At 38.5% G+C, this 16,685-nt stretch overlaps 2 protein-coding genes across 3 annotated transcripts; one reads left to right on the top strand and one right to left on the bottom strand.

Moving 5' to 3' along the window:
• Nucleotides 1-7,362: 7,362 nt before the first annotated feature.
• Nucleotides 7,363-10,730, bottom strand: LOC106388388 (26S proteasome regulatory subunit RPN13). Of its 2 annotated transcripts, none has more exons than XM_013828441.3 (14): nt 10,574-10,730; nt 10,310-10,369; nt 10,097-10,189; nt 9,944-10,003; nt 9,679-9,717; nt 9,534-9,608; nt 9,344-9,410; nt 9,095-9,167; nt 8,632-8,753; nt 8,518-8,541; nt 8,349-8,443; nt 7,829-7,906; nt 7,702-7,756; nt 7,363-7,622 (listed from the first exon to the last, which is right to left on the bottom strand). In XM_013828441.3, exons 2-14 carry the CDS (start codon nt 10,340-10,342, stop codon nt 7,540-7,542), a joined length of 897 nt encoding a protein of 298 aa, XP_013683895.2. In that variant the 5' UTR covers nt 10,343-10,369; nt 10,574-10,730; the 3' UTR covers nt 7,363-7,539. The 2 variants fall into 2 exon arrangements, with proteins under 2 accessions (XP_013683895.2, XP_013683896.2); XM_013828442.3 differs by having other exon boundaries at nt 10,310-10,366; nt 10,574-10,719.
• A 3,866-nt stretch (nt 10,731-14,596) lies between these two features.
• On the top strand, nt 14,597-16,496 carry LOC106388391 (glucan endo-1,3-beta-glucosidase 11). The gene is made up of 3 exons (XM_013828446.3): nt 14,597-15,018; nt 15,088-16,118; nt 16,205-16,496. The coding sequence occupies exons 1-3, from the start codon at nt 14,961-14,963 to the stop codon at nt 16,262-16,264; spliced, it is 1,149 nt and encodes a 382-aa protein (XP_013683900.2). The 5' UTR covers nt 14,597-14,960; the 3' UTR covers nt 16,265-16,496.
• Nucleotides 16,497-16,685: the final 189 nt, after the last annotated feature.

Below are 16,685 nucleotides of genomic sequence, written 5' to 3'. Positions count from 1 at the left end.
TGTAGTTGAGCGATGGAGAGAATCTTACTGGCTTTCTGATGATTCTGCTTGACCGTCGTAACTCCGTGACTGGTGTATATGGGACCACTTCAGAATCATCACTTTCTTCAGCCTCACCACTCTCGTCTTGAGAGATTTCTTTTTCCGCTGTTGCGGTATCCTGTGGGAACTTCGGTGTCAGGATATCTTCTAAGTCAACAGCTCCAGGCTCTTTCCTCTCCGAGCCTTCTCCTAGCTTATCCTTGTACAGCGCTTCTTCGTTGAACACAACATTCTTGCTGCGGATGATCTTCTGATTTTCATCATCCCAAATCCGGTAACCAAGCTCCGCGTTACCATAACCGGAAGTAACACTTCTTAGACTTCGAGTCAAGTTTACTTCGAGTCAAGTTTAATCAATATGAACATAAGCTAAGCATCCAAACACCTTTAGATAAGAAAGGTTTACTTTCTTTCTGCTCCAAACTTCTTCAGGGATCTTAAATCCCAATGGTACAGACGGTCCTCTGTTTATTAAGAAGGCTGTGGTATTGATTGCATCTGCCCAAAACGTCTTTGGTAATCCACAGTGCAATCTCATGCTCCTTGCACGCTCATTCAAGGTTCGGTTCATCCTTTCCGCTATTCCATTCTGTTGAGGCGTTCTAGGAATAGTCTTCTCCATCTTGATCCCATTATCAGCGCAATATCTCTTGAACTCGCCGCTGATGTACTCACCACCATTATCAGACCTTAGACACTTCAACTTGAGATTCGTCTCAATCTCAACCATGGCTTTCCAAATTTTGAAAACCGAAAACACTTCATGCTTGTTCTTCATGAAGTAAACCCACACTTTTCTTGTGGAGTCATCAATAAAGGTCACATAGTAGTATGAACCTCCCAGCGATGCAACAGGAGCGGGTCCCCACACGTCAGTGTGCACCAGCTCTAACTTCTCAGATTTTGGCTCTCTTCCTCCTTTAGAGAAACTAACTCGTTTTTGTTTCCTAAGGATGCAACTTTCACACATCTGATGATCCACCGTCTTCAGATCCGGAAGAGCACCATTTTCCACCATGAGTTTCATCCCTTTCTCACTCATGTGCCCCAACCTACAATGCCACAACTTGGTATGTTTGGCATTCTCGACAACAGCAACAGTGTCTTGATAACTCGTCGTCATATAAAGAGTGCCTCTTTTATGACCTCTAGCTACCACCATGGAACCTTTCTTGACTCTCCAGGCTCCACCACCAAAATTAACATCGTGCCCCGTATCATCAAGTTGATCTACTGAGATCAGATTTCGCATCAACTTTGGCACATGTCTGACCTTCGTAATCTTCCACACACGTCCGTCTGACATTTTCAGGTTGATATCTCCAATACCAACTATGTCCAAAGATAATCCATCAGCAAGATATACCTTTCCGTAATTTCCTGCAACATAATTCTCCATAATGTTATGGTGCGGAGTGGTGTGGAATGACGCTCTTGAGTCAAGAACCCATGAATCGACTGGGCTATCAACATAGGATATTGACGCTTTGGTGGTACTTGTAGCTGCATCATGAGCTTCAATTTTCCTCGGGGAATCAACAGACACTACCAATGCATCAGCGATTTCACGTGTCACTACATTGGCTCCGCCTCTAGTGTTGTCTTCCTTCTTCGGTGGTGCTCGGCAATTCTTCTTAATGTGACCTGCCTTTCCACAATTCCAGCACTCTGCAGGCTGTCGGAATTTGGACTGACCCCGTCCATTCCTTGACTTCGATCTGCCATTACTCCGGTTATTTCTATCTAGGTTTCTCCCTTTGTTTTCCACGTTGAAAGCAGAGCTCGTTGATGCCTCCTCAGAGTCTATCCTTCGAACTTCCTCAGCAAGGATACGATCTCTAACATCATTGAAGTTGAGCTTTTGAGTACCCACAGAGTTACTAACCGCTGCCCTCATTGGCTCCCAACTATTTGGCAGAGATGCCAACAAAATCAGTGCTCGCACTTCATCTTCAAACTCGATTTCAACTGATGACAGTTGGTTGACAATCGTGTTGAACTCGTTCACATGTGCGGCAACCAGGCCACCTTCTTCCATCTTCAAATGAAAGATTTTCTTCATGAGAAACACCTTATTGTTTGCCGAAGGTTTCTCATACATATCAGAGAGAACTTTCATGAGCCCTTCTGTGGTCTTCTCCTTCGAAACGTTGTGAGCAACGTTTTTCGACAGTGTTAACCTTATAACACCCAGAACTTGTCTGTCAAGGAGCTCCCACTCATCCTGATCCATCTTCTCAGGCTTCTTGCTCAGCGGTTGATGAAGCTTCTTTCCGTACAGATAATCTTCAATTTGCATTCTCCAAAATGCATAATATGTACCGTCAAATTTCCCGATACTGTGCGCCGAACCGTCTTCGCCTCCCATCATTTCTGGAACCACCGTGTATTAGAACACCTACGCCGACAAACCGATGTTACCGACAAAAATTCACTATTCACGAATTACTGTTCACATGAATAGTAACTCCGCAAAAAATTTGACCGATCACCGTAACTCAAGCTCTGATAACACGGTCAAATTTTGCGGTAAACCAGAATTTATGGGAGCGGAAAAACACACACACAATTGTTAACGGAGTTCGGCCAATCTTGCCTACGTCTCCGGACCTGCTACAGATCTTTTATTATCAACCCGGGAAATTTTTACAAGCTCTCAACTCACACCCGACCCCAAATACACTCAAGAAATTACACTTAATTTCTTATAGAGAAAGATTTTCTCACAAAAAAGATTTTTTTTTTTTTTTCTCTTGCTCACTCTCTTTGTTTTGGGATGGATTTCTTCTTCTCCTTGTGTGGTTATTTATAGGAGATTATAAAGAGTTGGTGAGACTTCTTGTTGCACCTACCAAAAAACACAAAAAAAATGTGTTGTTGAATTATTCAACAAACATGTTCTTGATACAAATTCTTGTTGTACCTACCAAAAACATGTTTTTTACACTTAGAACGCAAGTTATAAGTATGGAGCTGTAGACTACCACTCATAACCTTTTACATATATCATGTGTATGAGTCACCCTTTTAAAAACTTCTAGAAAGAGTTTTTTTTAATAAAGATAAAAACTAATTTTATGACCAAGATGGTAAGGAAAACTAATACGTAGGATCTAAAACAAAACATAAAATAGGTTTCATCTGAGAAGTAACTCTGAGTACTAAAATACTAAAACCAGGAAAAAGACGGAGAAAAGATAAGAGGCGAGGATGACGACTGAAACATCAACTCATGCTGAAGTTAGGAAGCTAAGCTCTGCGTGGCTTTTTCCCTTCACGCACATCATCCGTGGGTGGTTCATTGGTAGTGGTGGAGTCAACAAAAACAGCTTCATCAGATTGGATAGGTGGATCAGCATCACCTCCTTCAACAATCCCAAGACGATCACTCGCACCAGTGTTCTTAGAGGCTTCACCGGTAATCTCACCAGATCGCTTACTTGACACTGCTCCAGCTCGTGGCATGTCTTCACCAAGTTGATTGTTACTTCTCTGGAGAAACAAAAAAAAAGTAAAGTAGCTAACAGGAAAGAAGTTTCTGTTCAGTACAGTTGAATTAATGGTTGTAAGTGTGCTTACTTGTTCAGCGAAGCTTGGTAGTGGTGGACGCTGATGCTTTTCAAATATGTGGGAGATGGTGAATGACTGATGCTTTGAAGTGAAGTTGAACTCAGTGAGCTTCAGCTGGAAAGTGAAGGTTCTGTTCTCTAACTTAGTTAGGCACTGTGGAAGTTGGCGTGTAAAGCAGTAGACTGTAAACTGAAAGAATGTGAGGATAAAGAGATGTAGATGAAGAACATTGAAGAACAGAGAGAGAGAGAAAGTAGATCTGAGAGAAACTCTATTCCCTTGAAATTCAAATTGTGGATCTGGGTACAAGTATTTAAAGACAATTGACCTCAGTACACAATATAATAAAATATATTCTTCTCTCTTCTTCTTCTCTTCAATAAACTCGAGCTTATAAAACCTTTATAAAGCCTTATAAAACCTTATAAAAGCTTTATAAAACCTTATAAGTCTGGCAGTTTAATTCTCAAGTCTGGCAGCTTAATTCTCAAATCTAGCTGCTTAATTCTGCTTCATGTCAACACTCCCCCTCAAGCTTGACCATGTGGAACAAGTCAAGCTTGGAAGCCATGAAGTATTTCCTCATTAAAACCTCAACTAGGTAAAACCCTTTGGGAGAAAACCCAAGTCAAGGAAAAAGAGTAGAACACTTCATGAAGGAGAGATCATTGACATGATAGGTCTGTGAGTCCCAATTTTGGATGAATGAACTCACATACCTTAGTGTTTGCTGCCTTGGTGAAGATATCAGCTAGTTGATCTTCACTCCTTGTGTAGCACGGCAATATGATCTTCTGCTCCACGGCTTGTCTCACTTTGTGGCAATCTACCTCTATATGTTTGGTCCTTTCATGGAAGACTGAGTTGCTAGCAATGTGTATAGCAGCCTGGTTATCACAATGCATCGTGATTGGCGTTGTAACTTCAATTCCCAAGTCCTTAAGAAGTCCCTTGATCCAAATCAACTCGCTTGTGAGCTTCCTCGTAGCTCTATATTCTGCCTCAGCACTTGAACAAGACACCACCTTCTGCTTCTTGCTCTTCCATGTTACCAAATTGCCTCCAATGAAGGTACAGTATCCAGTAGTTGATCTTCTATCAACTCGATCTCCTGCCCAATCCGCATCACAGTACCCAACAATCTCAGTGTTTCTATTGCATCCCATCCATACTCCTTGGCCTGGTGCCTCTCTTAGGTACCTGAGAATCCTCTCAACCATGTTCCAGTGGTGTACCTTGGGAGCTTGCATGTGTTGGCTTACTTGGTTTACTGCAAAGCATACATCTGGTCGGGTAATGGTAAGATAAATGAGTTTTCCCACCATTCTCCTATAGTGATTTACATCTTCATATGACTTGTTTTCAATCTCCCCCTCACGCATCACTTTGTATCCTTCCTCTAGAGGTGTTTTGGCAGCTCTTCCACCAAGATCTCCAGCCTCATTTAGTAAGTCAAGGGTGTATTTCCTTTGAGATAGAAACAACCCTTCCTTAGACCTACACATCTCGATCCCTAGGAAGTATTTGAGCTCTCCCAAGTCCTTGATATCAAATGAAGCCTTAAGGAACGCTTTGGTCGAGATGATCCCTTCTTTGTCACTGCCTGTGATGATAATGTCATCAACATAGATGAAAATGACAATGATTCCTTGCTGGCTAGTGAGGGTGAATAGGGTATGATCAGCTTCAGACTTGACAAAACCTCTTTCATTGAGTGTGGTGCTTAGTTTGTGGTACCACGCTCTTGGTGATTGTTTCAAACCATAGATGGCTTTCTTCAGCCTCAATACATTTCCTGGTTTGGTAAGGTGTTCCATACCAGGTGGTGGTCTCATGTAGACCTCATCTTCTAACTCCCCTTGTAGAAAAGCATTCTTGACATCCATTTGCCTCAGATCCCATTCTAAGTTCACAGCCAATGAGAGTACAATCCGTATCGTGTGAAGCTTAGCTACTGGTGCAAAGGTGTCAAGGTAATCTTCACAATAGACTTGAGTGTAGCCTCTTGCAACAAGTCTGGTTTTTTTTCTTTCTGGTTGCCCATTAGCCAAGTACTTGATAGTGAATAGTAACATGCTTGTGACAGCCTTCTTACCTTTGGGGAGCTCACTCTCAAACCAAGTTCCATTTCGGATCATGGCACTGACCTCATAATCTACTGAGTCTCTCCATTCGTTTATCTCCATTGCCTCCTCATAGGTCCTCGGAATATACTCTTGATATATATTGGTGATGAAGGCTTGATGATCTCTTGGATAGTAAGCAAGGGAGCAAGTTGCTTGAGTGGGATGGGCTACTGCTTGACTGTTGAAATACTTCCAATTTGATGGACGCTTTCTCACCCTTGTGCTTCTCTTAAGCGGCTGGACCTCTCCAACAATCTCAGCTTCAACTTCATTTTGTTGATTTGATTCCTCTTGTTGTTGGCTTTCATCCTGATCATGAACCTCTTGCTCTTGATCAGTAGTCTGCGGATCCTCTTGACCCATGTATGGTTCCTCTTGACCAGTAGACGAATCCTCTTGATTCCCCCCTTCAGGATTAGGATGAGAAGCCTCTTCAGCTGCATCCATACCATTGGCTTGATCTAAACTATTTGCTGAACTAGTAGTTCTTTCATTTGGTGTCATGATGGTACCTAGGCTCTCCATGATAATTCGTAGGTTGTTTGCCCTATCTGAGGCCCCTTGAGATAGATCCTTGAGATTGTCCCAACTCTTCTCCTCATAATAGCCTCTAGATTCCACAAACTTGACCTCTCTGGATACTAAGACTCTTCTTGTCTCTGGAGAGTAGCATTTGTAACCTTTTTGAGTGGTACAATACCCAATGAACACTGCCTTTGTGCTTCTGGCCTCAAGTTTGTTCCTATGATCACCTGTTTGCAATACATAGCACAAGCACCCAAATACCCGTAAATGGTCAATTGATGGTTTTCTTTTGTTCAATACCTCATAAGGTGTGGCATCATCAAGGACTCTTGTTGGAGTTCGGTTGATGAGATAGCATGCTGTCATGACTGCATCACTCCAGAACCTCTTAGGCATGTTGGTGTAGAACATCATGGACCTGACCACTTCCATCATGGACCTGGCCACTTCCATCGTGTTCGTAAAGGGATGATGGAGTTAAGAGCACGATAAAGAGGATGAATCAATTAGAAGGAAAATTTCATTTATATAAAGAGAAGACAGAACACCAGATCGAAGATTCATAGAACCATGATTAACAGACAGAACGTCAGATCGAAGATTCATAGAGCCATGATTAACGCGGATTGAAGAAAACGAAACTCCATAGATGTATCAGAGAAATCGAAGAAGAAAACTGTTCGTTTCATAGTAGAAGACGTCAAAACCCTAAAAATCTTGCGGCTGGTGTTGGGCTAAATCATTGAGTAAAGCCCACTAAATTATGAGAAACACATAGCCCAATTTAACGTTAATGAAACGGTGAGTATGGCTAAAGAGGACACGTGTCACAACGTCTCCTATTACTGACGTGTAATCCGACATGGAGGGCCCAGGATGGAGAAAACTGTTCTTTATGTGTAAAAGTTTTGCTTTTTCTGGGCTAAATACAAAACTAAATATAGAGCCAATTTTGAAGCCCACTCGATCAAACGGAAAACATTGCGTTTCAATAAGGAGACACGTGTCGAACGGCTGGAGACATAATTGTTGTGCTGTCATCCTTGTTGGCACACTCAGGAGAGATTAAAAGCGTATTTTATATATAAAGATAGATAGATATTGAATAATAAACCTAAAAACTGATAACAATGTTTGAAAACCTGTGTCTGACACAATAAAATCCCAACACATAAACTTCAACAAAACTTCATAAATCCAAATTCATCAAACAACGAAAATGATTTTCATAGTTGAAAGGTCGAACTTGGAACAAAATCATGAGAATATGAAAAGATCAACTCTCATCCATTGCGTCGTTTGATTGCGATGAAACCGAGTCCTCGAGTGCCTCTAGGAATGAGATAACTGTGAACTTATCTACAATAAGAGTGAAAACTGTATTTATAAAAATGAAACAAAAAGCTTTTGGAAATTCTATTGTAAGAGCCAGACTCACATTTACTTGGGTCGATGCCGAACTGAGTCAAATCTATCTGTCCTGTGCGAAGTACCTAGAGCGAGAGTAAATTGGAGTCAGAATATCAAGCCAAGAACGCAAACAACATTGTCACAGAGAGGCTTACATAGGTAAATGCATCTACTTGTTGACGAAAAGGAGGGCTCTGTAACAACTCCAGTATATCTTCTGCCCTACAGTGACCCTGTCAAAGTCCTTGGATTAGTCCAGTGCATGAACATTGTTATTAGCCTAGGCAGCTTATGACTCGGCAACAACAGTTGACCTCAGTGAGCTAACAGATTGAAAGGAAGTTGGGGCCACTCTGAATTTGTCTATGGTATCAAATATAAAAGAAATTACTTGGTGTGAATTCTATTATTCTGTCTCCCCAATCAAAGCTATTCCACTCTCAAACAACAACACCATCAGATAGATATAAAGCTCTCCTTTCACCCCATACAAATTTTTAATCCCACCCCTAAATCATTTCATAATCTAGAGACCCTCTGTGCCTATTACTTCCCCAAAATTTACAACTTGACTCGGTTGCTTCTATCACACATTTAAAAGAGAGAAAGAACTTGCAAGTCCATGTAAATACTCATCTTCATCAAAAATATAAAACACTGACGCCCAGCACATACCTCAGGTAAATGCGAAGACAGTCGTTCTTGTACAGGTAACATCTCAAGCAATGGCATAATCAACTCGGGCTTCAGGATATCCCCTAATACTAGGCCTTCGGAAGATGAAACATGAGGACGATGTGGTAAATATTGAATAAACAGAATACCTAAAATTGTAAATATTCACCTTCCTCTTCATCTTCAGTGATACCTAAAATAATATCAACGTACCTGAATGAGTATATAAGAGGGAAACCAGAAAAGCTTATAGAAGGGAGTACCAAGCGGTTGAGAATTTTACCTGCAGGACCAGAAGAGAGGTTGTTCAGAATTCTTTGCAGGTCTGCCAGCTTAACTGGTCCAGACGAAGATGACACATCACTCACCTCTGTAGACACATTTGGTACAACCAAGTTTCCAGCTCTATGAAGGATAAATAAGTTAACAACATTTGCAGCAAAGATAATAGCGTTCTTACAACACCAAATATAGCATATTCCTTGATAACATAATAAAATTAACTGTTAAGCCATTCCTTATATCATAATCATGGAGAAGGAGATAGCTTTTTTTTTCTTTTTTTTTGTCATAAGAGAAGGAGATAAGCTTTTGATAGCGAAATTTGTCGACCCCTTGTCGAGAGAAACAATAATCCGCAAAGTGTAGTCACAAGTAAAATGCAACATAAGAAAAACAGTAGGAAAATATCTGTTTCACGAAGATAAAATGGCTATGCAAAACTAAGAGTTTGACATAATCAGTACCTGGATGAAACATCGTCTTCTGCAATCTCTTCCACTTCCTCCGGGATAGCAACGGCATCTCCTTCACCAAACTCTGGTGAACAGAAACTTTATTAGATTTTATTCAATACTGTCCTGCTATCACATTGAGTGCTTGCATTATCAGGGGCATATGTTATACCCAGAGAGATGGCAAAAACATTTTCAGGCTCATATGCGAATTAATGCAGAGTCCTAGACTGTTTGAAACAAGATAGGAATGTTACGTACCTAGTGGTTGATTAAGGTACTGATTGACCGCAGAGCATATGTCTGCATCACCTTCAGCTCTCGGCTCCTGCAAAATTAGTTACAAAAAGAATTCCCAGAAACAAATAAGATCAAAGATCAGCAAGGCATCAAGATGAAATTGATTAGGTCACAAACATATCATGTATAAAGATTTTAAAAAAAAAAGCACCTGTAACCATAAGAATAACTTGCGGTCATCACTGTTGAACTTCAGAATGTACACCCTGTCTGATGATTGATTAACCTAAACAGAAAACAAGTTGTGGGAAATTAGAACATCAAAAATGCTAGCAACTTAAATAGAACGGGCATACCTTTTCAAATATCGCTTCATCAGGGAAAACAATTTGATCCTACAAATGGTATCGTCAAGGAGAAAACACTGTAATTGGAGCACAACTGGTAGCAACAATTAATAAGTCTCTGAATTTGTTTTATTTCAGGCAATAAAAGAGAGTTCCTCAAAGGAACAAGTTGTTAGGCTCAGGACACAAATCCACTGGCCTAGCAAAGACTTGAAATTTGAATAACCTTTGAATCCATTTATTATTATTATTATTTTAAAAGTGGAAAGGATACATCTTCTACCGCATTCAGGGTTCGATCAAGCCACTGGAAATGAACCAGTCCCTCCTCGCCCTGAAAGAGAGAAGAGAGAAGAGATCAGATTAATTGTAACCAGTAACGTGCCACTGGAACAAGTGAATAAGTGTGTGTGTGGGGGGACATTACTCTAGCAATGCGGACAAGTCCTTTTCGTGCATCAGGGACAACCCTTGTTCCCTGCAAAGACATCTTACCAGCACGAAACTCAAGCATGATTTCCTGCCAAAGAAACACAAAATATGATAAGAGGGGCTCTTTTTTAAAAAAAAATTTACACACTAAAAAGTTAGCTGTTGCAACTTTTATATTCAACAATCTGAGTAAATTTGTACAAGTTACCTGCACCACGGTAAAAGCTTCACTTGAACTCATATCACCGACTCTCTCTCTCTCTTTCTACTGCAAAATAATATTTCAGTACACGGAGAAATCACAATCCTGCTCTTCGATAAAACTAATCACTAGAGCCAGGTTCTTCTACTTGCACTTTGTAGGAGAGAATACAAATTTAATAATATAGAAAGCAGATCTGAAAGCGAATCCTTAGATACTGATGGAAGAACAAAACCCTAGGCACAAATCTTAAGCAGATTAGATTAATACCTTCTCACAAGAAAGTTCGCTAGGAACGGATTTAGCTGATAATCAATCTCTCGGCTTTTCTTTCGATTTGCTTCGTCTCTTCCTTTTAACCCTTTTTTTTTTATTTTTTTATGTTTCCTCCTATTCCTTCCTTCCTGTTTGTTTACGCTTTAATCTTGTTATTATATAAAGCTCTGTTTTTTTAATTCCTAATTAACTTGGACATGTATTAATTAAAAATTTAAGATTGTGATATGTGTTAAAATATATTATTCAAATATTTTTTGTTTAAGTTTCAAAACAGATTTAGAAAAGTATAATTATTATTACAAAATATATTCTTTTATGGTTTCTTATTAAAATTTTACAAAAGGAAAATTGCTCTTATATAATCTTTGATAATTATATTTTAGGAAATTCTCCAAGGTAACCATATTTAAGTTTTTATCTTAAACTAGTCTCTCAAATTAAAAAGAGAAAATGATTAGGATAGCATTAAAAAAGTTTTTTTCACAAATATAGTTTTTAAGAATAAAAATGACCAAAATATTACTTAATGTTTTATCAAAAGAGATAAATATACACTTATACCCCAATGGTAAATTAATTTAGACATTAGGGTTTAGAGTTAAGGGATGGAGTTTAGGATTTAGGGTTCAGGGTTTAGGATTTAGGGCTTAGAGTTTAGGACTTAGGGTTTAGAGTTTAGGTTTTAGGGTTTAGAACTGGAGAGTTGGATTTTGGGGATAAGATTTCAAATTTTGAAAAATAAAATAAAATTAAATTTTTCAAAAGATAAAATGCTATTTTAGTTATTTTAGTTTTTGAACGCTATTTTGTGACATAAACTTAGAAATGTGTTATTTTGGAGATTTGCCCAATTAAAAATCAGAAATATAATCTTCGTTGATAAATCAAAAGACAATAATACCGCTAACCATTAATATAGCTAAAAGCAAACAAATTTTTTTTTAAAAAAAAGACTCGTCGAGATTCTCTTTCTCTCGACATCAAATCATGAAGAAACTGAGCTATGAAGAAAGTTATTTATTTGAGTCGCGAAAAAAGTTTACTAGTTGTTCTTCTAGAAATCTCGTGGCCTTGATTTTTGGTAAGAAATTTTGAATCCCGATGTCACATAGCAACATAAACATCAAAAACCCAAGAAAGGCTATTTTGTTTCTTTTTGCCTCCTACATATTAGAAATGTACTTTTCATGGTCATCTATGTGTTATTTGACTTGTTGTATTCATTTCTTGGTTTTAGCTTACTTCTTTCAATATCACATGCATCTAGTTATACATAAGGCTTGATAACAAGTGTTCATTCACTCACACAATATATCAGCAAGTTATTGAGTGATAGTGTTAGTGTAAATAATAAATGCATCACATGTTTAATGGTTGTTTGATGTGAGAGAGTAGTGGTGGATGATGTAGAACTCATCTCTAAGTTTCTTGTTTGTTATACTTCGTTTGTTCATTCTTATTTTGATAAATAATTTTGGTTTGTGAGGTACCATAACTGAATCATGTTGAATTGGTGGTTAAATCTCTTTGCTTGTGAACTTTTTGATTTAATGGAGTCCATCATATGTTTTAGTTCGTAGTCAAGATTGTTTTTGTTTTTACTCGTTGTAGGTTCGTGAATTTGCTCATGACAATGCTAGTTGCTTTCTTGTGCTCGTGAAACTCTGTTGTGTTGATTTCAGGAAGAATTTGTAAAACTTTAGGAAATAATTCGTGAGACTTTGGAAAGTCATGATTTTAACAAAAATTTTAGATTTACACGTTTGAATTTCACTTATTGCTCTCTTTGGTAGGTTCATGAATTTGCTCATTACATTGTTAGTTGCTTGCTTGTGCTTGTGAAACTGTGTTGTATTGATTTTAGTAAGAATCTGTAAAACTTTAGAAAAAAATTCATGAGATTTTGGAATGTCAAGATTTTAACAAAAAGTTTAGATTTACTCGTTTGGATTTCACATATTGCTTTTTTTGGTAGCTCGTGAATTTTCTCATGACATTGTTAATTTCTTGCTTGTTAATACACTCCTAAGATGGACTCTGGAACTGGAACGATGAAACAGTTATAATCCTTGCGAAAAGAGAATCAAAAGACTCAATCTATTCCAAGGCGTGTGGTTTGTTGTGGAACACAAGAGGTATGATTCAACTCTTGATATTCCAAGGCTTTTGATCTAGATATTACACACTAAATCAGAGAAACCAAAGCTAAATATTACACACCAGCAATCTTCAAATCTTGACAAGACTTAAGAGAAGAAATAAACATGTTTTTAAACTGAAAAGATAATGATTGCATTACTTAGTTTCGACCAGAATATAAAGACAACAAGGAGACAAGGTCTTGTACATGCACAAGACCTTTGAGAAATACAAAACCACTTAAAACGCATATCTCTCACACCTAAGTACAACATAGGACATGTTGTAAATAAAACATTACATAAAAATACTTAGATTAAAAACATAAGACTTAGATAACTAAAATGAACCAACAATGAACATATGGTTAAGGATTGTGGCCTCATTAAAAACCTAACTTGAAAAATCCAGTGGGACAAAACTAAGTTAGGGAAAAAGAGCACACACAAGTGTTTATCAGCTGGTTGGATAAAACTCTGCAAAGGGGAAGGCTTAGTGATTGAAAATTCGGCCGACATTTTTCATAAATAGACTTGAGCATTCTAGTGACAACTTCTTTGATCTAGCACGAGTTATTGGACCTTATGGAATGGCTAAGACATCATCATTGTTGATCTCTTCTTTAATTGGTTCATGTTGCATTCTCATGATCACATCATCCCCTCTCTCTCTTGAAAAGGATTTTTCCTCAAATCTGGATCATCTGCAACAAAAGGAGCCAAGTCAGAAACATTAAAACTATCACTAACATCATACTTACTTTGCAGATCGAGTTTATAGGCATTGTTGTTGATTATGTGCATGACTGTCAAAGGACCATCAATCCTTGGCATTAGCTTTGATTTCCTCTCATTTGGAAACCTCTCATTTCTCAAATGGACCCAAACTTGATCACCCACATCAAAGACCGTCTGCCCTTGTTAGCTTGTCTAACATACTGCTTAGTTTTCTCCTCCAAGTTCCTTCTAGCTTCAGTATGAATATGTTTCACCATTTATGCCTTCTTTTTTCCATCAACATTAATTCTTTCACTCAAAAGTAAAGGCATTATTTCCAAAGGTGAGATGGGATTGAATCCTTAAACAATCTCAAATGGTGAAAACTTAGAAACATATTGCATAGCATGATTATAACAATTCAGCAATGTGGCAAACATTCTTCTCAAGATTTCAATTTCATTTTAAGCATGTTAAGGCCCAAACACAACTAAAACTCCCGTATACAATTTTAATTCTAATTTTCTTTTTAAAATGTCTGTTTTAAACACACAAGTAAAGAGAAATTACAAATTACCAAATAAATAAACAAATTAATTTTTTTTAAAAAAGAACAAACAACTACAAAATTTAGGATAATGAATATTATTTTAAAATAAAACAACTACAAATAAACTACATAAAATCGACTACTCTGCTACAACAACAAATATATAACTCTAAACACAATCAATAACCACAATTCATCACCCCACCCCATCTTATTAAAACACAAATCTTGGCAAAACAACAAAGTAATATAGAGCAACAACTGCATACCCGACTCCACGCTTTCGTGGGGTTACACCCTTGGTTAGTAAAAATATCATAGTTTCAATGTTATTAGATTATAAAAAAAAACTAGTGTAGAACGAAACAAAATCACCAGAGCCAAGAGCCGGTTAATTTAAGCTCTGGGAAAGTTTGAGAGAAAGGAGAGAGAAAATTAGATGTTTTGTATACTATAATAAGAAAACAAAAGCATTTGAGGAAAAGTGATGCAATGAGGTCCATACACGTCCGATTTAGCTGTAATGCTGGTACGTCCAAAGGAAACACACCGTCCAACCACATCACTACTTAACAACTACGAAATTTCCAATCTTATTTTCCCTTTTCATATTATTAATTATATTCACTAAAAAGCTTTATTTAAAAGAGAAAGAAAAGAAAAAAAAAAGGTGAATTTGCCAACTTGTTCTTTCTTTTGTTTCACATTGCAACTTATTCATATACTCGACAGCGACGAAGAGGAATCCCCAAAAGAAACCGAAAAAAAATATCTCTCTCTCTTTTGCAATCAATCATTCAAGTCAAGCAGAAGAAGAAGCATCTCACACTTTGGGTTTCTCTTGCAGACTTTTAAGGGTTTTGTTTGATCCGAAGAATCTAATGTTGCTGTGGAACCAGATTCTCGCTTTCGCTTCGGTTGGGTCTTTGTGACCTGAATCGTCTATTATCTCTTTTTCCGAAAAAAATATCAGATGAGAAGTTCTGGGTTGCTTCTTCTCAACTTCCTCTTCTTCAGTCCGATTTTGACAGGTTCAATCCGATTTCAATAAAAAGATTATTTTATTTACTTTGGGTGCTCATGCCCTTGTCTCTCTCCAGGGCTTGAAGCAAAAGGAGCATTCGTGGGAACTTACGGGATAAACTATGGAAGGATTGCTGATAACATCCCCTCGCCGGATAAAGTAGTCTTACTTCTAAAGCAAGCTAAAATCCGGAACGTGCGTATATACGACGCCGACCACACTGTCCTCCAAGCTTTCAGCGGCACTGGTTTAGACCTTGTGGTCGGTCTCCCAAATGGCTTCTTGAAAGAGATGAGCTCGAACGCTGATCACGCCCTCACTTGGGTCAAAGACAATGTTCAGTCTTTCTTGCCAAACACCCGGATCCGTGGCATCGCCGTAGGAAACGAAGTTCTCGGAGGCGGCGACTCCGAGCTCTCCGGAGCCTTGCTAGGCGCGGCCAAGAACGTCTACAACGCGCTGAAGAAGATGAATCTGGAGGAGACGGTGCAGATCACCACGGCTCATTCGCAGGCCGTGTTTGCTGACTCGTACCCGCCGTCTTCCTGTGTCTTCAAGGAGAACGTTGTTCAGTTCATGAAGCCTCTCCTGGAGTTCTTTGATCAGATTGGCTCTCCTTTCTGTTTGAACGCTTACCCCTTTTTGGCCTACACTTATAACCCCACTCAGATCGATATCAACTATGCTCTTTTCAAGCCCACTGAAGGGATCTACGACCCCAAAACCAATCTGCGGTATGATAACATGCTTGACGCACAGATTGACGCCGCGTACATGGCCCTGGAAGATGCTGGCTTCAAGGAGATGGAGGTCATGATTACTGAAACGGGGTGGGCTTCTAAAGGCGATTCGGATGAACCAGCTGCCACTCCTGAGAACGCCAGGACTTATAACTATAACCTCAGGAAGAGGCTTGCAAAGAAGAAAGGGACTCCTCTTAGGCCCAAAATGGTGCTCAAAGCATACATCTTTGCCCTGTTCAATGAAAATTCTAAACCGGGGAAAAGTTCAGAGACCCACTTTGGACTTTATAAGCCCGACGGAACCATATCTTATGATATCGGATTCAACAGCCTAAAGTCAGATGCGCCCTTTTCATCGTCAAAGGTATGGTGAATAATACTCTGATTATGTATGGTATCATCTTTGAGTCTTATATTTATTATTCTCTTCTCTTCTGTGTTTTGTTGCAGCTAGCTTCTTGCTATGTGGCATTAGTCATCTCTATCTCGGTTTTCCTCGTGATGATATAACTGCTGAAATTGTGTATGAGATTCGACGATTGGATCCTCGGGTTTTTTTCATATTACTACTAGGAGTGAGAGGCTCACGAAATGCTAGGAGCACAGAAGCTCTCATATATAATATTATTATATCAAATCAAATCTTATGTATACATAAATTTGGCTCTCTGCTTAGATTAAAAGGATTATGAATATTTTTGTTTCGTACGATCTAGATTTAATAAACTCTGATTTGATGCTATGCAGCCCAAATGCTACAAACAAAACAAAGCATATAATCATTTATAATGGTGCGCAAAGATAAATAAAAAAAAATAGGTAGAAATTTAGTAAGTTGAAAGTAAAGCAGAGATCCTAACGGTTTGGGGGATTCTGTTATTAGAAGATGAGATAGAGAGTCTTCAGCCTAAACAGATGCGCAACATCATTT

The sequence above is a fragment of the Brassica napus genome, chromosome C3, assembly GCF_020379485.1.
Source record: "Brassica napus cultivar Da-Ae chromosome C3, Da-Ae, whole genome shotgun sequence".
In the NCBI taxonomy this organism is placed as follows: Eukaryota; Viridiplantae; Streptophyta; class Magnoliopsida; order Brassicales; family Brassicaceae; genus Brassica; species Brassica napus.
Note: the sequence above shows the minus strand (reverse complement) of the source record. Positions and strands in the feature narration are given on the sequence as shown.